Source organism: Bidens hawaiensis, unplaced genomic scaffold, assembly GCF_021521415.1.
Source record: "Bidens hawaiensis isolate Kalapana, Puna unplaced genomic scaffold, B.hawaiensis_p1.1 tig00001032_1, whole genome shotgun sequence".
Lineage (NCBI taxonomy): Eukaryota > Viridiplantae > Streptophyta > Magnoliopsida > Asterales > Asteraceae > Bidens > Bidens hawaiensis.
In genome coordinates, this window is record NW_027491060.1 from 2,373,549 (window position 1) to 2,397,616 (window position 24,068).

Sequence of the window (24,068 nt, forward strand, 5' to 3'; positions counted from 1 at the left end):
ATTTCAGGTCAAGTTCCCTTAACCAGCCTTGGTTTGAGTTCTAAATTTCTAATAACCAACTTATTTCGCCCGAACAAATAAGTGATAACCTAGTCTATAAGATTATTAGGTGTTCTATAAGTTCATTTCTTCGGTGTCTTGTTAGTAGTTTCCATATCAAATAGAAAACGAAAGCAAGAATCAAAAATACTTGAAAAGGACTCCAAATTTTTTTTCTTTATTTTGAACCCCTGGAAATTTTAAGTTGCCGTTGATCTTCCATAGATACGCGTTCGATGCCCTTGGCTGCACAGGGGCCAACTATTCGTATCGCTTACTGATACAAGTCACTTGTTGCCATGGACTCATCTCATAGTAACCCAAGATCACTAGAACACGCTTCCATTTCACGAATTTCCTTAATTGTTGAGGTATTCCCAAATGAGGTGCGGGCGTCACGAGTAAATCAAACAGTTGAACACAATTTCAATATCAAAATAATTGTTTTAACGAATTTTCGCCTACTACCAAACCGAGCAATTTCAATACTAATACCAAGTTTTAAAAAAAATCAAATCATTATCGGTATGATACCAAACTCATCGTTAATTTGATATTTATTATTCACTTTACAGTGGAAGAAGAAACGCGTGAGGAGATTGAAGAGGAAGCGTAGAAACAATAAAACTTTTATAAATTACATTCGAGTATTGTTAGATCCTTCATTATTAATTATTTGTGTTAAACATGACTGAATTCTGTTAAGAACCTTAATAATAATGACATTTGTGCTCCAATTTCCATAAACCAAAACAAAAATTACTCAAGAGTTTTAACATCTAAACGAAGGAATTCATGAAATGAATCAAAATTAAATCCAAATTATTAATTAATTAATTACTGAGGGTTCGGTGGGCGACTATTAGCTGAGCAGACTCTTGAACCCCATTCTAGAAGCTCTTTGCTGGTATCATCTTTATGAACAAACACTTCTATGAAGCACAAATGATCCTCTTTCTCTCCTGTTGCTGTTGCTATCGCTTCAATTAACTCCTCCTCAGTTTTTACCTGTTCATTATCATCTATTAGTTCATGGTTGAGGGCCTTTTACGGATGTAAACGAGCCAAAAAGCTTAAATCGAGTCGAGCTTACACAAACCCGACTTTAAAATAAGTTCGTTTATATAAATATAATATTTTATTATATATATGTATTAAAAAGAAGTATGTTAAAATAATTAATAATAAAGAAGCCAAACTCAAGCTCAAGCTCTTATAAGTTAAATGAGCTCGGGCTTGGTTCGTATTACCTTTGCTGTCCAAAGCTTGCCATCTTCGTTATTGAAGGCTTCCACGACCCCTGTGTAGTTCCAGTTCTTGATCACGTTATAAGGCCCATCATGGATCTCGACTTCTATGGTGTAGCCACCGTTGTTAATCAGGAATATTATGCTCTTTTGCTCTTGACGTATCATAGTTGTCACATCTTGTGCTGTTACCTGCAAGTGCATAGAGGTTGGTTAAACATCTCAAATAAGGTTGTTTGAACAATAGTTTCGTCTATAGTGTAGTTTTTTAAATTATAAAACCCTGAAACTAGTTTTAATCTTTTTTTTTAAATATGCTTAATGCAATAAGATTTAAACTCTTTAACCAAAAATAGTTCATATAAACCCGATGTCCCGATCCATCGTACAATCTGCTTATATAAGGTGTGAATGTTACCAAAACTATCAACATAGCGAACCGGCCTGACTGATCTTAACACAAAATCAACAATTTGGTTTTATGTTTTATTAAAACCTAATTTTTGTTTCGGTTACGGTTTTGCATGTACTGAAGTAACTGAACCCGAAAAAACTGAACCGAACCTGTAAAACCAAATGGACTGTCATAATCAAACTGCACTTGTATAACTAAAAATACCGTCTTTAGTTAATGAATTTATGAATTATAATTCTTTCTAAAACAGTTTAAGTAATGTATAAGAAGTTTATGAATGATGCAACCAAAAACTTTTAGGTTCAAATGTGTAATAGTCAATAAATTTATTTTTTTAACAATTTTTTACACCTAATTTACAAAGAGTTTTAGCTCAAAGTTTGATGCACAAATTCATTACTTCGGAACAATTGATTTAGGCCCAAAAGTTTTAAAGCCCGAATGGCAAAATTAAAAAAATCTAACTGAACCAAACCCCTTGTGAGAACCAAACGCCAATAAAAACCAAAACTGAATGGTTTTCGTTAGCCCAAAAACAGAAGTTTTGGTTTTTGCTTCAGTTTGAGCCCAAAACCGACCCATGCACACGGCACACCCTTAACTCATATTGACTTCGGCTACACTGTATGATATTTATACCTGAAAACTGCCATCACCAATGCAAGCAATGACCCGTTTGTCGGGTATAGACTGAGCGAAGCCAAGAAGCGCACCAACTGACCACCCGATTGACCCATACTGCATTTGGAATTCATACCTGGAAGAATAACACACACTTTTCTCCTTCTTTATATGCATGGATTATACTAAATTATGTTAAAACATTTTGAAAAAACAGTATTCGATTAGTCATCGTACCCACATCCTTCAGGTAGCTTCAACTTCTGGCAGTTAAACCACGAGTCTCCTGTTTCAGCAAGAACCGCAGTGTCACTGGTCAACATTTTCTGTATATGCTGGAACAAAATGTTAACCCGCAACGGCTCTTCAGGCTCGGGTGGAGTCGGTTCACCATCGGGTACAAAGATCCGCTCATAGTTCTCATATGCAGTAGTGTTTTTAGTTATTACTTTTGCAAGTGCTTCTAGAAAATCCTTCATTAAAACGCACCCGAAAGAGGGCCCGTTAGCAATAACAACCCGATCGGGCTGCACAACAATGGCTTTTTCCTTCTTGAGCAACAATGAGTACCCGACCGAACTGTAGTCGTTGAATATGGGGCCCACAAATATATATGCGTCAGCTGACTCGACAATTTCAGAACAAAATGAAGTCCCGACCGCGCCCCAGTAGGTCCCGATAAAATGCTCATGAGTCTCGGGAACCATTCCTTTACCCGCGGGCATTACTGACAATGCATAACCACTCGCGTCTGCAAATTCTACAAACGCTTCGGTTGCCTTTGCTACACGGAGTTTTGGGCCGCCAACTGCTACCGGCTTTACCGCCTTGTCTAAGAAGGCAGCTGCAGCCTCCACTGCTGCTTCTAACTCAGAGGGGTTACTTACACTTCAAGAAACAAGAATTATGAATGCATCAGATATATGTGAACATGTGAAGTACATAATTACAAGTGAAGTTTATCATATAAGTGTTGATTACCGATTAACGAGTTTAAATGGGATCGGGTCCCTGCTAAAAGTAGGATGAGGAATCCCGGGCAAATTGCAACTCACACTGATGTAAACGGGTTTGCTTTCTTTAAGCGCGGTTGAAATCGCCCTATCAATTTGTTCGTGAGCGTCTTCCAAATGACTAACAACCGCCTGCACCAGATACACAATCTCAGTATTGCAGACACAGGCTCATGGATCAAGTTTGACTGAGTTGCTTGTGTAAATGAGCAGAGCCGAGTCCACGCATGACTAGGATCGAGCGCAGCTTGTTTCGAGCGCTAGTTCTTGAGCTTAAGCTCAACCCTTTAGTAGTTTTTCAAGCTCGACCTTGGCCCATTTATTATAATATATGTTACCTAGTTATTTTTTATTGTTTTAAACACAATAATTATTATTATATAAATATATACCTGGGTTGGATCAAATACAAATGAAATTAATGTGCTAAACGTGAGAATCAAGTAGAGTAATTATATATACAAGTAGAGTAATTATGTAATTACATCATATTGTAATTATGTAATTACTCTACTTGATTCTCATGTTTAGCACGTTAATTTCATTTGTACGATAACCTTCCCCAAATGGGTCAAAAGTTACCGTAAAAAGTAAATTTTAACGAATAGAAATGATGTCCATTTGGCCTGGACACGTTTAAATAATAACCCAACCCGATCAACCCAAGCGTTTTACCTGGTAACAAGTAACGGTCTGAAAACACCTCAACTCCTGGCTAAAATCAGGTATCCCAATGGTATGATGAAGGATCCTATTAGTCCCAAAATCATTCGAATTCGGTCCACCAACGATACAAATAACAGGCAGGTTCTCACTATTAGCACCAGCAATAGCATTAAGCACACTCAACCCGCCAACAGTAAACGTAACCGCACATGCACCAACACCGCGGGTGCGGGCATAGCCATCGGCAGCATAGCCCGCATTGAGCTCGTTACAACACCCGACGTTTTTGAGCCTTGGCTCGGCAATGAGGTGGTCGAGGAGGGTGAGGTTGAAGTCACCTGGGACCGTGAAGATGTCGGTAACACCGATTTCCACGAGGCGACGGGCGAGGTGGCGGCCCATGGTGGCCTCCGTGTGGCCGAGGTCTGTGGCTTCCATGTTTCGGGTGGTGGTGAGTTGAGGTGAGTCTAGTGATTGAGAGACAAGAGTGGTGGATAATATAATGGTGGTGAGTTTGAGTGAGATTCGAATTTGTAGGGTGAGTGTAAGGTTGTAGTTTCTAAAAGGCTTTTCTTTGCATGTAATTTAGAGCAATTTAATGCGATTTGTTTGCTCTAAAAGTTATTTCTATATATACGAAAATGCACACGTGGCATGCTTCTAGTTTTTTTTTTCATAATTTTTAATTTCACCCTCCTAGTATAAAAAATAAAATGGTATTTCTGATTTATATCAACTTTTTATATCGTGTTAGATATTTACACTCCTACCACTACATATGATTTCAAAAAACAACAAAACCGGTAACTATTCGTCAAGTTGTGTTAAATTTACAGAAATGTTAAACGACAAGTTATGAGACAATGTGTCGTGGGCTAGCGCCTCTACCACCTCACACGCATTTTAAAGCAAAGAACCACCATCATCAAAAGGTTAGCCCCTATCTACATCATCCTCCTAGTCCTAGCACACTTTCAGCCTTAAAGGCGGGTGTGGTCCACTACTTTTCACCAATATTTTATCACTGTTAAATTACTTCAAAATTATTTATTATAATATCTTCTTAAGCATTTTTATAAAAAATTGATTTCTCAAAACAAAACTCGATTAATCTTTATCGAAACTAAATGATTTCTAATTGGAAACTTAGTAAACCTAAGAAAATAAATAAAGACTTCATGTCTTTCATAAATTCGGAGACATATGCACATGTCTTACACATAAAATGAAATTAATAAACGAGAAGTTGTTGAACAACTTTCATAAAATTGGAGACATATGCATGTTTTTCACAAAAATAAAATTAATAAACGAGAAGTTGTTGAACAACTTTCATAAAATTGGAGACATATACATGTCTTTCACAAATAATGAAATCCATAAACAAGAAATTGTTGAACGAGACATTTCTACATGTGTTTGTTACATATCTTTCATACACAAATTGAGTTTTAACGCTTAATAAAATCCATTTTCAAAAATGGTTTACCGACAATTATAAATTGCTTAACGGCATAATAGATTTCCGCATTTTGGTATCTCCTAGTCCTAGCACACTTTCAGCCTTAAAGGCGGGTGTGGTCCACTTCTTTTCACCAATTAATATAACCACACATTTATTTTTTTCTTTTATTTATAAACTTTTAGTTATACCACAACACGCTTATTAAAATGTGAGTTACTTAAACCAGTGCTTACGTGACAGTAACGTGACGATTTAACTAGCACATTTTAGTTAGCTTACAACATATAATCTGAGTGTTAAACAAAATACATAGTCGTATAGCCATACATTTCATTAGGCGAATACATAGAAACCAACTGATTTAAGTTCAAATCAGTGAACCTAACCGTTAAACCAAGTTTCTCAAACGGCAAACAGATTATGAACACTGAAAATAATATAAAACAATAATACTTAACAGCTTTAAGATCTTTAACCTATAGCAAATATAGTTAGGGTCATGTACACATTACCTTTCTTCTATTTAACTTAGCATTTACACTAAACATGAGCACTCACTCTCGCTCAAAAGTCTTTTAACATATTCCATTTACCGTATACGTACCATCAAACATAATAAATCATACCGACTTCTAGCAACGACGTATGAGGGACGTTCAAAACAACATCCGTTCCCCTGCAATTCCTGCTCAAAAACGAGTACACCACATCGATAGCAACCTTCGTTAAAAACGTAGACGATTTCTTGGCCTTCGCGTAAGAATGCCCGATTATATACGCGATCCCAGATTCCCGAGCTTTAAGTATTTGAACCGTTTCATCTTTAAGACCCGGGTGCCTTTCTAAACACCCGGAAACCGACTCCTCGATCTCCTTCAACGACCGAACCATCTTTTCCTCATGATCAGGAAGCGTAAACACACGTTCCGAAACATTCTCGTTAACATTCTTAATATTATTATTATCGCTCCCGGTATCAGGATCGGTATCAGTATCTCCAAATTCATCTTTGACTTTTCCTTCGGTTTCAATAAAGTCAACGAGCGCCGAGACTAATCGATTCTCAAAATTGTAATTCTCGTGCGGGACGTCTTTGTACCCGTACCGAACAATGCATCTAAACATGTAGTATTCCCGTGGGCCGACCCGACCCAATAACATCCAGTCCTCGGCCCGAACATGCGGGACTTGAACCGATTTCACGCACACGAACACCAGAACTTGATGGAAAGCCGGTAAGTTGGTTATGAAGTGACCGAATATAGCCGGGATGCCCGTTGCTAGATTTGTGTAAACGAGCCCGATTCCCGGGACCCGAACCATCCCGAGGCTTGGGCCAAGTGAGAGGATTCGGGTCATTGAGACTTTGTTTTCCAAGTCAAACTCGTGTTTTTTTAACTTCCCGTAATTCCATATGAACATAACCGACATGAATGTTAATGAGAGGAGAAGTGAGATCCAACCGCCTTTCGGGACTTTAAAGAAGGAGGACGAGAGATAAACGAGTTCAATCGACCCGAAAAGTACAAGAAAAGCTGCAGCGGTTACAACTCGTTGCTTCCACACGATTATCATCACGAGTGTCATTAAACAAGTTGTTACAAACATCACTATTGTCACTGCCAGCCCTACACATCATTAAGATTAGAAAATATTAGTTCTTTTGTTCCACATGAATGTGAATTTTACTTTTCAGGTCAAACCAGTTTGACCAACCTGTAAACTTGAAATCTTGAATTACTAAATAAATTATCGTCTGTGATGAAAAACTTGTTTCAATATATAGAATTTGGTATTCAATCTTGGTTTTTCATATCATAACAAGAGGTTAAATACAAAATAAGATCCTAAGATCAAGGAGAACAAAAAGGAAACAGATAAACTAAACAGGCAACTAAATATGACAGCTAATATATCATAATAATTTCCTTTACTCCCCCTCAAGCTGGAGTGTGGAGATCTCGAACACCTAGCTTGCCAAGAAGATCACATAAAGGCTGAGTTCCCAAGGGCTTGGTAAAAAGATCTGCAATCTGTTGTTTGCTGGACACGTGAAGGGGCAAGATCTCACAGGATTCAACACGTTCTCGGACAAAAAAACAGTCCATTTCCACGTGTTTGGTGCGCTCGTGAAAAACTGGATTGTTTGCAATATGTTTGGCAGCTAGATTATCACAATGAAGAGGTGTAGCATCATGTATGTCAACTGTAAGATCCTTAAGTAGCGAACGAATCCAAAGAATTTCACTAACTGTAGTAGCCATAGCACGGTATTCAGCTTCCGCCGAGGAACGGGAAACTACTGACTGTTTCTTTGTTTTCCAGGATACCGGAGCACCACCCAAAAGCAGCAAATAACCCGTCCGCGAGCGTCTGGTGAAAGGACAACCCAACCAATCGGCATCACAATAACCGACAAGTTGGATTCCACCATCCTTTGGTATAAATATACCTTGACCAAGACTAGATTTTATGTAACGAAGCACGCGAAGAGCTGCATTCATGTGGTTATCTCTGGGATCGGAGACAAATTGGCTTAGTACATTGACCGCATAGGCAATGTCAGGACGCGTGGCCTGAAGATATAACAGTCTCCCGATAAGACGCCTATAAAGAGAGGCATCGACCTTGTGACTTTCAAGACATTTATCAAGCTTTAGATTTTGCTCCATGGGAAAACCACTGGGTCGACATCCAAGCTGCCCACAATCAATTAGTATATCCATGGCATATTTATGCTGACTTAGAACAATCCCATCTTCAGTCCGAGCAACCTCAATACCCAAGAAATACTTCAATGGGCCAAGATCCCTAATGCTGAAATTCGTATCCAAATGAGCTTTGGTTCTTTGAATCATATCTTCGTCATTACCAGTAATAACGACATCATCAACATAAATTAAAATTGCCACAAACTTGCTTTCATTTTGATAGGTAAAAAGGGAATGATCAGCATGAGATTGTTTATAACCAATATTTAGAAGCGAGACTGTGAACTTTTGATACCAAGTACGCGAGGCTTGCTTCAATCCGTATAGGGACTTTCTGAGACGACAAACTCTAGATTCTTCTGGATTGGAAAAACCTTGCGGTATCTTCATGTATACTTCTTCCTTTAAATCACCATGAAGAAAAGCGTTATTTACGTCCAATTGGTGTAGTGACCATCCTTTCTTGACAGCAACCGTGATCAGAGTTCGAATAGTAACCAGTTTTGCAACTGGGGCAAAAGTGTCATGGTAATCAATTCCCTCTATCTGAGTAAATCCTCTTGCCACTAGACGGGCCTTATATCTCTCGATCTCGCCATTGGGTTTGTATTTTATTTTGTAAACCCACTTCGAATCGATGGCGTGTTTCCCTTCTGGCAATTGTTCTAACGTCCATGTTTCGTTTTGTTCAAGAGCTTTAATCTCTTGCTGCATGGCATCACGCCAATCTTTATCCTGCATAGCTTCTTTGAAGGATTTTGGCTCATTTGAAACAGTAATGGCCGCTAAAAAAGCTTTGTGAGATTCCGAAAATTTGTTATAAGAAACATAATTGGAAAGAGGATGTACCGTAGAAGAAGTTCGATTGTGCACGGGTTTGGCGTGGTCTATGGATGGTGGTAGTGACACGTTGTAATCTTGTAGTCGGGATGGAGGCACCTTGATCCTTGTGTCCCGTGGAGCCAGAGGGTCAACATGAAATTCTTCAATGGCAATGTTATCCTCGATTTGTGTCTCTTCAATCGGTTCAGTAGTCTCAATGGGTTCGGTTTCCTGATAGAAATCGGACATGGCATTTTCTTCACCATTGTCGTCTTCCATATGCTTGGCATAAACATCTTCATGCCACATGGGGAGCTCAAAAATATCAGAAGTTGGATCCTTGGATTTGAGATAAGCAAATGGAAAATTATTCTCAACAAACTTGACATCACGTGAGACTATCATTTTTCCGTGCTCAAGATCAAAAATTTTGACACCTTTCGTTCCCTGTGGGTAACCCATAAACACTCCCGGTCTTCCCTTGAATTCGAATTTGTCACCTCCTGTCTCTATGCTGCTATAATAGGCTAAACACCCTAAAGTCCGCATGTGTTCATAGTCGGGTTTTTGTCCGAAAATGATCTCATAAGGGGTTTGGTTGTTAATAACCTTAGACGGAAGGCGATTAATGATGTAGACAGCCGCCTCTATGCATTCTCCCCAAAATCTCTTTGGAATGCCCCCGTTGAACATGAGAGCCCGAGCCGTTTCGAGGAGATGTCGATGTTTTCGTTCAACCACTCCGTTTTGTTGGGGTGTATGAGGACAAGTAGTTTCTGACAAAATACCCTCACGCGCATAAAATTCTTTCATGCGGTTGGAAGTGAACTCACCTCCATTGTCACTTCTTATCCGTTTGATGGTTTTTGAAAACTGGGTTTTAACCATTTGGTGAAAGTTTATCAAACAATCACTAGCTTCGCTCTTGTGCCTGATTAAAAAAATCCAAAGAGCCCTACTAAAATCATCCACAATAGTTAAGAAAAAACTTGCATGGGTTGTGGATGGTTTACGATATTTACCCCAAATGTCACAATGAATCAACTCAAAACATTCGGTAGTTTTAATAAAACTCTTAGGAAAAGGAGACCGTGTGTGTTTTGCTTTAGTACACGAATCACAAACATTGTTCTTAAAATTGAAAGAAAATTCTCTTAAAAAAGAAATATGCGATAACTTGGATTCAGATGCATGGCCCAGTCTTGAATGCCAAGTTTTTGCATCAACCTTCGTTGCCATAGCCTTCCTTTCTTGAGCCACCATCCCCATCCGATATAGACCTTCAACGCATTTACCCGTGCCAATCAACTTCCTCGAGTGTAAGTCCTGCATCACGTAAAAATCCGGAAAAAAACTTACAATACATTGTAATTCCTTTGATAGTCTACTAACAGAAAGCAAATTGCAATTGAAGTTAGGAATGTGTAAAACATCTTTGATTTTAATTCCACCAATTAGGGTGCAGTTCCCTTTAGCTTCTACCGGTATACTGTCGCCATTCGGTATCATAACAGGCGCCTCTCGTATGGCTCGAGTGCCATTTTCAAGAGACTCCTGTTTATGTACAATATGTTCGGTCGAACCCGAATCCCAGATCCAATAATCAGGTTCATTACGCTTACCAGCCATGTTTGCTTTACGAGTAGGTTCACCTTCTGTATGCTGCCCACTGCCACCAAGATGTTTCATGAGAGTTTGGTATTGTGCTTCTGTTAGGCCCGCTAGACTGGATTCGGTCTCAACGTGTGCAGCCTTCGGCTTCCCTTTGTCCATCTTACCTTTACTGGACCACCATTCGGGATAGCCTATCAATTTGAAACAGCCTTCCCGTTTATGACCATCTCTCCCGCAGTGAGAACAATGATCAACTTGTTTGCTTCGTTGAAAGCTGGAAGAACCTTCCCGTTGTCCTTGAGTTCTAAACGCAGCCGGCTCCACCTGTGTTTTTCTCATCATGGTGATTTGTTTCTGCTGTTCCTCTTCAGAAGCTAGACGATAGGCCTCTCCAAGTGTGGGAGTGGGCTTGATGGAAAGAACATGAGTTCTTATTGTTGAAAAATCCCTATCGAGACCCATCAAAAACTCATACAATCGTTCTTTGTCCTTGAATTCAGTGAGTCTTTTCCCAATGTTGCAAGTGCAATTTCCACAAGTGCATCGCGGGATGGGAAAGACAGATTGTATCTCATCCCATATCCCACGGAGCTTGGTATAATACGCCGAAACGGACGAATCATCTTGGTGGGTTATTGAGAGAGATTGTTTTAACTCATAGGCTCGAGGCGCACTCTCCTTCCCGAACCTTTCCTTCAAGTCATTCCATATTTCAGAGGAGGCGTTAGCATACTTCACACTCCCCCTGATGTCTTTATCCATCGCTGTCGTGAGCCATCCAATGATCATGGCGTCACAACGCATCCACAGCATGTAGTTGGCTGCCGCCTTTTCTGGTTTAGGGATCGTACCGTCCACGAATCCCATCTTGTTCTTTGCAAACAGAAAGTTTGTCATCTCCTTCGCCCAGTCACTATAGTTTCCGTCGGTTAAGGTTTCATTGACGTGCATCTGTTTGGGTAAGTCAGAAGGGGATAAATAATAGGGTGAGTTGGCGTCGATGGCTTCATTCTTGCCACTGCCGCTGGATTTATCTCCGGCCATCTTAGGTTACGAGCGGTGGTTCTTGAGAACCCGCTCTGATACCATATAGAATTTGGTATTCAATCTTGGTTTTTCATATCATAACAAGAGGTTAAATACAAAATAAGATCCTAAGATCAAGGAGAACAAAAAGGAAACAGATAAACTAAACAGGCAACTAAATATGACAGCTAATATATCATAATAATTTCCTTTACAATACACTTGAGAAGATGATGTTTGACCTGGAACTAGAAAGTAATACTCTTTCGTACAAAATGAATGCAACCTTGACTTTTTAGGTCAAACACATTAACGCTTAACGTAGAATTACATCAAAAAATTGAAATTTTAGATACAAATTTAAAGACTGTGTTTGACCTGAAAATTAGAAAGCATTATTCCTTAGTTATAAATGAATTTAAGTTTGACTTTTAAGGTCAAACATACTAACGGTCAACTTTGAGTTACTAAATTATTATTGACAGTTATGTACCTCCATCAAAGTTCCATGATCTTGACACAAAAACACTTCAAGTTAACAGATTGGACCATGAATTTAAGTCAAAATTCATGTAAAAAACATAAAGTTAGAATATCCAAGTTTGACCTTAAAAGTCAATGAGTAAAGATGAATACCGTATGCATGTCCTATCATGTTGGTATCTCTTAATCCAATCGTTACAGCCAAACACAAGCCCAACAACATCCAATTCACCTCGGGTATATAAACCTGCCCGTATATCTTTCTTGAAGTATGAACAATTTTCACGTGTGGAAAACAGTTTAACACGCAACATTGACTTATTATTGAAAAAGTTGCGGAAATTGCAGCTTGACTTCCTACTACCGCTGCAAAAGTCGCCACTATGAACACAGGCCAGAATACAGCTTCTGCAAGAAAAAGTCAACAAAAGTCAACAGAAGACGAACCCGATAAAGTCATTAACGTAACGGGGATGTCAAATTCTTGCCTGGTACGGCTTTGTAAAAGCTTCTTTGAAGATCTTCGTGATGCCTCGATAGAAACGCGGCCTCGCCCAAATATGCAAGAATCAAGCATGGATACACGAGAAATGTGAATGCTATCTGAAAATGATGTAAAATTCATACTTTTAAACATTCATCCGTGCCTAGGGATGTAGACAAACTGAAATGTTGAGCTCGAACTCGGCTTTTCACAGGTATTGTTATATATATATATAAAGACAAAAAAATATATTTAATATACACTTAATGCATAATTAATAAACTACAAAATTTACAAATTTTGTGCATTAAAAGTTGGGTTATAATTTATTTATAGTAAAACTCAGGCTTTAATTTAAACGAGCCAAGCTATGAGTTTTCTGAACAGCCTTATAATCGCGTGTGAGGGTTTGTTTGGATTTGAGGTTTGGGACCGGTTACCTTAACGGATAATGTTGAAAAATGGCCCAAATCAGCAAACATGGTCTCAACGCCTGTGATCGATAGGACAACTCCTCCTAAAGATAACCAACCTTCACGACCGGTCCTTTTTAGTAATTTCACCATGTAAACAGGCGAAAGAGCGTGAAATACTCGCGGGTTCCATTTAATAATGTTATATATTCCAATGCCCGCAATCGACAGCAGCCATGCTGTCACAATTGGAGCAAACAAGAAAGCAACTCGGTGGGTCCCGTGATGTTGAATCGAGAAAAGAACAACTAATATAACACACGATATCGCCACTACATAATCTATGAAAGAAAACGTAACCGAATAAGCATAAAAATTTTGCAAAAAAGAAAGAGAATTTATTATCTAACTAAATTGACTTACTCTCGTGAAGGCCCGTAACTTTAATTCTAACTCCTGAAACAGCTGAAAGAACTGAAAGCAAAGATCATGACATGTTTAGAAAGAATTCTAAATGAAAAAAGAAACAGAATCTTAATATAAGGTAGAAATTGGTCCGGTTGGTTATCAGTAAACGGATCAAAATTTTTACAGGTAATAAATATGCTAGCTATGATTACAAAAACAAGATTACTGCAACAGTAATCTAACTTATTGAATAAAGCACAACCTGTTTGACCCGTTTATATCAAAACACCACCCAAATTGACCCGTTATAGGTAAACGGGCCTTTAATATTATAAGATAATTACCCGATATAGCAGGAGTGAAAACGCCATCACCAATTGTCATACAGGTTCCAAGAAGAACAAAAATCAACAGCCCTTTTCTAAACTTGGTGTGTTTTTCAAAGAAAGATTTCAATGCAAAACTCTGCCATGTTTCTGCAGTCTTTTTGACACCGTATGCAGACAGTTTCTCATCGGTTTCTTGTTGATTTGGAAGCATGCTAAGTTTTGCGTGTCGGCATAATAAGGAATACAATGCAAAAGTGCCACCTTTAAAACATATCTGATTATTACAACTTCAAACACGTATAAACACTGTCGCAATAGGGGTGTAAAACTTGCCAAGCCGAGCCCAAGCTGGACTAGGCTCGATCTCGTCTCGTAAGTGGTTTTTCAGGATCGAGCTCGGCTTGTTTATTAATATCAATTACTTTTTATATATTAACATATTTTTTTATAAATACTTTTATATATAACATAATATATATTATTTAGTTATTGTTATCATAATTTTATATATAATAATAGTTATGAGATAAATATATATTTAACATATTTAATAAAAAATAGAAATATATATTAATAGGTCCGTTTAGGCTTGTGAACCAGCTCAAGCTCAGGCTCGTTTATTAAACAAGCTTATTTTTAGGCTTGAGCTCCTTTAAGCTCAGCTCGAGTCTAGCTTTTAGCAAGCCGATTTAAGTAGCTCACGAACAGCTTGGCTCGTTTACACCTCTAGTCGCCTACGACCTATGATAATCACTTTTAAAATGCACATCCAAACAACCAATAATAATTCACATTTGAACATAACAAGAGGGGTATACCTTCGCCATTGTCATCGGCTGACATCACAATGAACACATATTTTAGAAGTGCTATTAGTGTAAAAGTCCAAAAGATGAAGGAAAGAACACCATAGATTTCTTCATCATCTTCATGAAGACTAAGCTTCCCAGAAAATGTGGTCTTGTAAACGTACAAAGGGGACGTACTTAGATCCCCGTAAACGACTCCAAGACTTTGATAAGCCAAACTCAAAACTGCTGAACATGATGCCTTGTTTAATTTCTGGTTTAGTCAAATAATGCCCGGGATTATTACACAACTTGAAACTAAAAACTTGAAGAGTAGAGTTGTTATGACAAAAGTTAATGAATTAGGGGCGCAATTTCTAACAAAGGTTTTGGTTCGCTCGACACAACCTGTTTATTAAACAGATCAGCCCGAACATGACATGTTTAAACCAAACATAACCCATAACACGAAACGGGAAAAAAGGCTTTGGCCTGGCTGGCATGCCTCACTCATTAAACAGGTCAACCGAAGTGCCGAACTTAACCCCTTTAAAAATGGGTCAACTTAACCCCTTTAAAGATGGGTCAACCCAAACAGGACACAAAAAAGAAGATTTTGGGCCAGCTGACACGACTAGGGTATTAAACAAGCCAAGCGAATACGACCCGTTTAAAGTTGGATCAACCCAAACACGGCTCATTTAATAAGCGGGTTGACATGTTAGCCCGTTTAAGTGTGTTTCTTTTTAAAAAAAGGTTAGTATTCATTTAGAGAAGAAAAGTGCTAAATTTGAAGTTAAATTGTTGCTAAATCACTAGTTATTACTCTTTCATTAATGAACATAAAACGGATCGACTTGAAACACTAACATAAACGACACGGCACGAACATAAACGGGTCAACCCGCCAATCCAATCATGAACCAAAGGAAGCAGACATAAAAAGTAATAACAGTCTAAGTACGTCATCTCTTTTTAGTAGGGGTAAAATAAACTCAGTTCATACTCAAAATCATCCTAAATAATGTAAAAAAAGATCCAATCGCCATTGTTGAATGTTGATGACTAATATCAAGAAAGAAGTGCAAAACAACACTTACCCATGAAGGAAAGCATCACAAAAGTGAAGATAAACATAAACATGACACAAATCACACACACTGAATTTGGTAGAAAGTAGGTTCAACTTTTGATGCAAAATACATGCTTTTGAAAGTCAGAATAATCATCTTTCTTTTAGAAAAAAAAGCTGAAAAATATAAAACTTCAAAAGGAAGATTGATGTAATAACCAAATCTTAATAAAAAAATTATTCCCATTCACACTCAAAAACACCAAAAATAAACAAAATAAACACACAATTTACTTCATTTGGAAACCATTCTTGAATCTTGTTTACACATTTACAAGAAAAAATGTCACATAAATATGGAAAATCATCTTTTTTTACAGGAAAAATATAAGAAATGCCTTCTAGCTTCTGTACATTATGTAAAAGTCAATAATAACACCTACCCATTTCAACATACATCAACACTGCTACACATAACACATGATTTCTTGAAATCTTGAAAATAAGAATATTAAGAAAGAAGAAGAAACCTGGTTATGAAGGCCATGTTCTTGGGATTCAAAAGAGGGTCTGTGATGAAACATTGGTTATGAAAATGTGAGGAAGAAAGAAAAAGAGGTTGAAAAGAGTGAGTGTATGTGTGTAGGTTAAAAAGGAATTAGTTAGAAGAAAAGAAAGAAAGAAAGAAAGTAGTCAACAATCATGTGTCACACCTTCTACTTTGCTTTCTGCTCATTTTAAGAAATATTTTTTACTACTCGTTTTCTCTACCACGGACTCCCAAGTTTCTTGGATGAACAAAATCAATATAAACTATGTTATGTGTTTCCATGAACTCATGTTGATATTGTTAACTGATGAAATCAGTTAAATACCGTTTAGATTGATGATTCTTGAAAAGGTTAAAAATACGCTAGAAACTTTAATAAAACACTATCTCTCATTTAAAGAGACTCTAACGTTTACCATGTGAACTAGATTTGGACTCGTGAACATTGGATACAAGTCAAATCGAGAACCGGGCCTCATCCTATTTCATAAGTAAGATATTTGTATATAATTAGGCTAGAAACATTTGTATTGCACGAGATTAACAATGAATTTATCAAAGTAAATATTAAATAGTTGGTAACAAAGATTTATAAATTATAAAAAAAAAAGTGGAAAACAAATTTATTTCTTAGGTGAAGAAAAATAAGAAGAAAAATAAATTATAGTAATGGATATCTATGAATTAAGATATAGAAGCTTGAAACAATTATTTGAAATGAATAAAGAAAAACGGAAAATAAATGAGGACTCGCATAATTATTACAGAGGGTAAATTTTAAAATATAAAGAGAGACAAAAATGAGAAGTGTGACAAGGATTTTTGACCACACATAAGAGCATCTTAAAAATAAATTCAAAAGAAATAATAAAAAAATCATAACTTAAAATATAAATAAAAACGAAAATAATAAAAAAAACTAAAATGTTTCCGCCATCAATCCCTTTCAAAATAAAATTGACGAAAAGACACAATGGTGAGATCATCAAAGACACAATGACGAAAATGAACAAAATACACAATTATAATAAAAAAGACATAATAGATCACAAAATATAACACAATGTTAAACAAAAGATAACACAATGTTGACTAATATAACACAATATAAAGAAAAAAAAGGCACAATCAATTACGAAAATAAACACAAAACACAATGATAAACAAATAGACACGACTTTTTTTCACTTACCATTGTGTTTTTTTCTTTTTTTGGTTTTTTTAGTGAGAACAAGAAAGAAGGTGAAAACATTTTTATGTTTTTACTTTTTCATATTTTTATTATATTGTGAGTTATAATTTTTTATTTATATTTTAAAAAAAATTGGAAGTTTTTTTATGTGGCTACAAATTCTTCTTATCTTTCTCATTTTTGTCACATTTGTATAATAACTTGACCCTTATGACAACTGACAGCTTAATTTACTTATTCATTAAATATAGTTTTTATTATTAAAATGACACATGATCGTATTTTACTCATTGTTCTTTATTTCTTATTGAAAAATAGAGTCTATTTGACATAATTGTTATTAAACACTCTTAGGTTTTTTTTTCTCTAGCCACCCTTTTTATATGTATATTACTTTCAAACGAAAAGTGACAACGTATGAAAGTCTCTATGTTGCTCAAATAGGTTATTTGACAAAGCAATCTTTTCTACAAATAAAATAGTAATATCGTGTTAAGATAAACAAAGTAGTATGTTGTGTTTTGAGGTTTTAATCCACTTACCAGCAAAATGTCACACTCGAGCTAAACGGCCAACGTGAGAATGCTAAGATTTTTTTTTACCGGTTCATAATTCTGAATCGAAATATAGGTTCGATGCCACTACAAACCATAAACTTAGCTTGCTATAAGCCGTATTATATAATCTCTTTAAAGAATCTTTATATGTATATAATTAACATTGATTAAAATGTGCATTACGTATAGATATGATATTACCAAAAAGCCAATAAAAATGCATAATTGTTTTGTAATGAGGTTGTTATAGTATAGAAGAAAAACTGATGAATTCTTTTATTTTTAACTTTTTATGGTTTAACTATTCTTATAATAGCATATCTTTAAATCATCCTTTTGATTTATGTTTAGTTATCCTTATGATAATATTTATACTCCGTATTATTTTAGCTTTATGTTAATGTGATTATGGTGAATATAAAATATATATATTTTTTTTGTCGGCTAACAAAGGCATTGTGTACGCTACAAGCAAGCTAGTTACTAGCATCGGTATGAATAAATTCAATACCATACAGCATTACGCCCTTGAGGCATATCCCCCCCCCCCCCCGGGCGCGAAATTACATATTGAAATTGAAATCTTTCAACCTCTCTCATGCATGTTAGTTTTTACCCGATTTTTCACCCACAAAAATCTTATCGCATTTATCTCGTCAATCATATTGTTAAAAATAATTGGTTTATTGGTTTTCTTTCAAACACCAAGGAGTTCCTTGCCATCCTCCATAAGCACCAGATCATCGCCAAATGCGTTGCGTGAAATGCCTTCGCTTTTTGTCTCGGTAAGGATATATAACCAAAAAAAAGATAAGAAGAGGCATATAAATATGCCATTAACATTTTATTAAAATAACACTTAAATAGGAAAAATACATTACTTGGTAAAGAATTACATGTGCATTTAGATCCCTACATATTGACAATTATGGAACTAAACACAAGATGTGATACCGGCCTACTTCAATCATACCAACTAATCAATATGTGAAGTTAATGAAATATGAAATTGGGACCTATATAATCATTATACTTTATTAAAATATATGTAATGAATATGGTAAAAACCGTAAAATTAAATTACCATAAAAAACTTTAAAAGTAAAGATGTTAAGGTCAAAAACAAATTTCACCATAAAGGCACAATAATGTATAGATACTAAAGGTGCAATAACGTATAGATAGGGATGGCATAGGACGAGTATAAATACTTACGTGTATTTAAATATGTTAAAAGTTACATTTTGAATTTTTGTTACCCAATGAACTTTAAAATAAAGTAAAATTAAATTAGAAGAAAATGCTTATAGGTAAGATTTAGGTACATGTTTCTGGTAATCAGGTCGGGTATGACCTAATATCAGGTCTGGCCCAATGGGAGGTGTTTTATTTAAGGGTTCGTCAATTAATGGTTTTATGTCTACCTAGCGTTGACGTGTCGCTTTTACTAAACGTCTCTAATTAACCCACAACGTATAGTCTTAACATTTTCAAGTTTAATAATGAACATTTTGTATCCCCAAAATATTTATGTGTTATCAAATCAAATTAATTAAACCAGCAACAAACTCTACTATAAGATTAATTTATCTATCGTGTGATGGGTCTTAAATGATTTAAAGTGTGTCGGTTAAGAGTTCTTATCTCTTTTTCAAATTAATAATAAATTTTAGGGACCATCTTTTTTCCTATCTTTCAATACTAAATTATTTTGTTTGGTTTTTATTGCTTATTTTGTGATTCATGAACTGGAATTTTCTAAAAGTAGAAGGTTTCTGATTATAATATGGTACTTCTGTACTTCAGTTTTCTCTTCAATTTGTGGACGATATTCCTAAAATTTAAAAGCCAACAGCTCTTTTTTGGTTCACGTACCATTTAGCTAAAAATATAAAAGTATTGCCGAATTCAAGTTTAAACAACATATTATTAGAATACGTTACTAACAGTCCTTTTTCTAAACAATATTTTGTTTTCAATTATATTTATTATACAAATTTTAATAAATTATTGTAGGGGGGCCTTTACCACCAACATATAAATAATGTAAAAAAAATTGCACATGTGTACTAAAGAATTTGGAAATAAAATAATAAACCCACTATTAACATTTATTTAATTTTTTGATCATTTTATTAAAAAAGAAAATAACAGATGTTAAACAGAACAATAAGAAAGGATATGTAGCGATTAGCAAATAACAATTAAGTAGATCATAGCATATGTTTGGTGTTGTTTCAACGTCAACATTTAATGATACATTATATGATGTACTTTGTGGTCTTCCACACGTGCACTTGGCTTTTTATACACTAGGGGGTGTTTGGGATTGCTTCTTAAAAGTGCTTATGGCTTTTTGGAGAGGCAAAATATCCAAAATGCACCTCCAAAAGCACCTAAAAACTCCATTTTGGAGTGTCATTTTGAATATTTTGCCTCTCCAAAAAGCCATAAGCACTTTTAAGAAACAATCCCAAACACCCTCTAGAATTATGTGGATCTCATTTCGTTAGAAACCAAGAGGAAGGATTTCGTATAACTCTTTAGTTGTACAAATAAATTCTTATTGGTTAAATAAGGTGGACAAGTTATTTTCACTTTCTTTCACCAAAAACTATGTCATTTTTGGTCTATGGCTGACATGTTATCATTTGCTTGGTTGTTTGGTCGCGCTACATTTGATTTTTAAGGCCGACTAGTGCAAAATATTAAAGTTTTATGGTGGAAACTATGTCATTTGTGATATAAATGTACTTGTCTTTTGATTAAGTTATACATGGGTGATCAATCAAATCTTTAAAAAGTTAGTTAAGCAATTACTTAAACGGAAAGGTTGAGCCGTTTACATTAGATTTGGTACTTCGTGATCGATAATTGTTATTATAATTGACACTCAGTTTATCAACCATTCTATATGCATCTCCTCAAATTTCTCATGCTATAAACCTTTTGGTTGTGGCACTTTGAATGTACATGCACAAATACACGCATTGGTCCATCCAATTTAGGGACTGATGGTGTTACATTTATTTATGTAAACTACTGGATTAAATTTTAACTCTTGAAGGTTAGGGGCCAAAACATTAGGGGCCAAAACATATGTTCATGTATACTACAGGGACCATCTGTGATTAACTCTATATATTATATGATCGAAACATTAATAAATAACTACTAATTACATCCACTCTATTATTGTTTTACATTATAAAGTTAATTTAATAGCATGTTTGGGAGTGAGTTTCAAAATAGCTTATTGATCTGTTGGCTTTTTCAAAAGTCATTTTAAAAACCAGGATTTAGGCTTTTAGAAAACAGTTTTTTTACCATTTTAAAAAAATAAATAAGAAATATTTTTGTGATTGTAAAACACTTTTTTAACTTTTTGTCTTTTGAAAAAAGCAATAAGTTGTTTTCAAACGCAATCCTTAACATGCTCTAATTCACATGTATAATAAAACGTGATTTGTAAAGAATTTGCCATTTTAAAAACGTTTTAATACCTTTAAATAAACTTGAAACCTAATTTTATAGTTTTATTGAAAAGAAAAATAGTACATACAAAAAAACAAGAGAGAATTTATGGTAGATATAGATAGATATGATACATGGGGTGGGTCACATGGCAAAAGGAAAATCCAATAGATCATTTATCATATGTTTGGTGTTGTTTCAACATCTAATGAAATGAAATTATATAATATATGCTGCTGCAGAGACCAGTTGGTCCCGCAAGACTCACCTTGAACAGGGACGTCTGCGCAAAGGCCATCTGCTCCCGCAGGACCCACCATGCTCATAGGATCTTACGCGCAGTACACAAGCTGAACACGCAGGGAAAGCCTCCCAATGGTGAAGTACCCCGCCTGTTCCCGCAGTTGCGGATACAAGCCATCAGGGAAGGCTACCCGCAGACAGCAGGGCTACACGCACAAGACACTAGCTACTTCAGTAGTCACATGAAGGAATGAGCAAGGCGGGAACAATCCCGCCTAAATGAGCCAGTCTGATTCTGAAAGATCTTTTGTACCATACCTACCAAGGTATGGATAGGACAGACGATCTGACCAGAACAGCCCATGAGCCAATCACAGGGTGACAGCTCATCGACAACAGGGCGAGGAGGAGCACCCTCTAGTACTGTTTGTCACTATTAGCCGCTGCCTACTCACCAACCCTTACTGAGGAGCATGCGCGGCCTACAGTTGGTGGAATAGTGTTACTGTTGGCCGTAACCTATTCACCAACCAGCATGGCCTGCGTACAATCCACAGTAAGTGGGACGTGCATAATCTACAGTTGGTGGAATAGTGCAGCCGACTTTGTTACTGTTGGCCGTAACCTACCCACCAACCAGTATGGCCTGTGCATAGTCCACTGTTGGTTGAACAGGAATACTATTCAGCCGGCTGTACCTTCTTGGAAACCTACCTTCGGCTATAAATACTCCAATATCTTGGAATGGTAAGATCATCTGCTATCCAGTTATCTAGCAATCTCTTAATATACACTTATATTCAGAGCAACCTAGTCTGATTCTCACGCCGGAGGGTGGTCACAAGGAGGAACTCCCCCCTTCTCAGTGACGAGCTTACGGTGTTTGTTTTGCAGGTCTCCTGAAGAACAGCCTTCTCAGCTAGACCTCATCCGTGGGAAACATTACTTAACCCCCAGATTATCTATAATCTGTACCGGGTCACTTAGTGTTTCTTCATTGGCGCCATCCGTGTATAAAAGCTAGAACTACTTTAGTTTTTTCACAATTTCTGAAGAAATGGTTAACGTTACTCCGGTTCAAAGGCCAGTAACCGACCAAGAAACCCCGGTAACAACCCCAGCAACTGGGGGGAACACCGGCGGTTATACAATCCTTACGAACACTACCCCGACTACCCAAGCCGGGGCAAGTGGAGTAAATATTCCATTGGGGTTCTCCGATACCCAACTGGAAAAACGAACGAAGGTTCCTCGCCAAACACTAGATCAAGTGAAGGCGTGGGCCGAAGCACGGCAAAGAGAATTCCAAGCCGAATTGGACGAACGCTTGCGTTCAGTTCAACAGGCTGACGAATTCGCCAGTACTCGCCAACACCTCAATATGAGCAGTGACTGCGAGTACTCAGACGACGAGTTGGAATCCGACACCGACGCGAACCCTCGCCATAAGGCGAAAGGGAAGCGTAAGGAAACGGACGTCCAACCAAAAAGGAATTTTGGGGAAGCCTTTAAACCAATCGTGGAAAGAAACCCGCGTGACTTTTCCAAAACCTTTAGACCAACTGCTACAAATGCAGGGAAGTCAAAGTTCGCAAGGGACATTGCGGAAGCAATCGCCCCGAGAAGTGCCAAACAAATGTCCAACATTGGCACTTACGATGGTCTATCCGACCCAGACGACCATTTGAACAGGTTCATTGCGGGGGCTACCGTCAGCAACTGGACGGAACCCACGTGGTGCTACATGTTCCAGATGACTCTGGTCGGAGCGGCCAGGGCATGGTTCGATCGTTTACCGATCCACCACATATATGACTGGGCGGACTTTCAGAACAAGTTCAGCCAGCATTTCAGCCAACAGAGGAAGTACACTGAAGAGCAGTGGACGATCCTTAACTGCGTGAGAGAGGAGGATGAATCTCTACTAGACTTCATCACTCGCTTCAACTCCAAAAAGCTTAGTCTCGGCAACATAAGTGAAGATCTGGTTCGCGCCGCCTTCATCCAAGGCGCCGAATACCCAGAACTTATCCGCACATTGACGGGTAAGGATGGCATGCCATCAACTTGGGATGCCATCATGACGGCGGCAAAGCGCTTTGCCGAGACGGAAAAGCAACTGGGAAGAGATCTTCCCCAGAGTACACACCTCTACACGCAGAGGACCAGAGAGAACAATGTCCGGATCGCCCGGCAGAACAAAAAGAGGAGGCTAGGTATTTGGCAGTCAAGGGTAAACTTTGACACCTCATCCAGCTCTCGCCCTCTTGTTGGCGGAAGGGACAACACACACCCTTCAAACCGAAAACACCGGTGGACGCCACTCACGAAGAGCGTCACGGAGATATTTGCCACGGAAAAATTGCCATGGCCTAAAGCCCCAATGATCCGGCAGAAACCTAATGCGGATCAAAGCAAATCCTGTGATTTCCACGG

The 24,068-nt window shown here is 37.2% G+C and overlaps 2 protein-coding genes across 2 annotated transcripts; both read right to left on the reverse strand.

Annotated features, from left to right (window-relative positions):
• Positions 1-781: 781 nt before the first annotated feature.
• Positions 782-4,586, reverse strand: LOC143555042 (pyruvate decarboxylase 2-like). The gene is made up of 6 exons (XM_077044678.1): positions 4,011-4,586; positions 3,304-3,467; positions 2,560-3,210; positions 2,341-2,458; positions 1,290-1,478; positions 782-1,047 (listed from the first exon to the last, which is right to left on the reverse strand). Exons 1-6 carry the CDS (start codon positions 4,437-4,439, stop codon positions 877-879), a joined length of 1,722 nt encoding a protein of 573 aa, XP_076900793.1. The 5' UTR covers positions 4,440-4,586; the 3' UTR covers positions 782-876.
• A 1,377-nt stretch (positions 4,587-5,963) lies between these two features.
• LOC143555032 (potassium transporter 1-like) lies at positions 5,964-16,321 on the reverse strand. Its single transcript, XM_077044673.1, has 8 exons — positions 16,147-16,321; positions 14,575-14,818; positions 13,772-14,017; positions 13,443-13,493; positions 13,047-13,360; positions 12,613-12,725; positions 12,276-12,535; positions 5,964-7,094 (listed from the first exon to the last, which is right to left on the reverse strand). The coding sequence occupies exons 1-8, from the start codon at positions 16,198-16,200 to the stop codon at positions 6,073-6,075; spliced, it is 2,304 nt and encodes a 767-aa protein (XP_076900788.1). The 5' UTR covers positions 16,201-16,321; the 3' UTR covers positions 5,964-6,072.
• Positions 16,322-24,068: the final 7,747 nt, after the last annotated feature.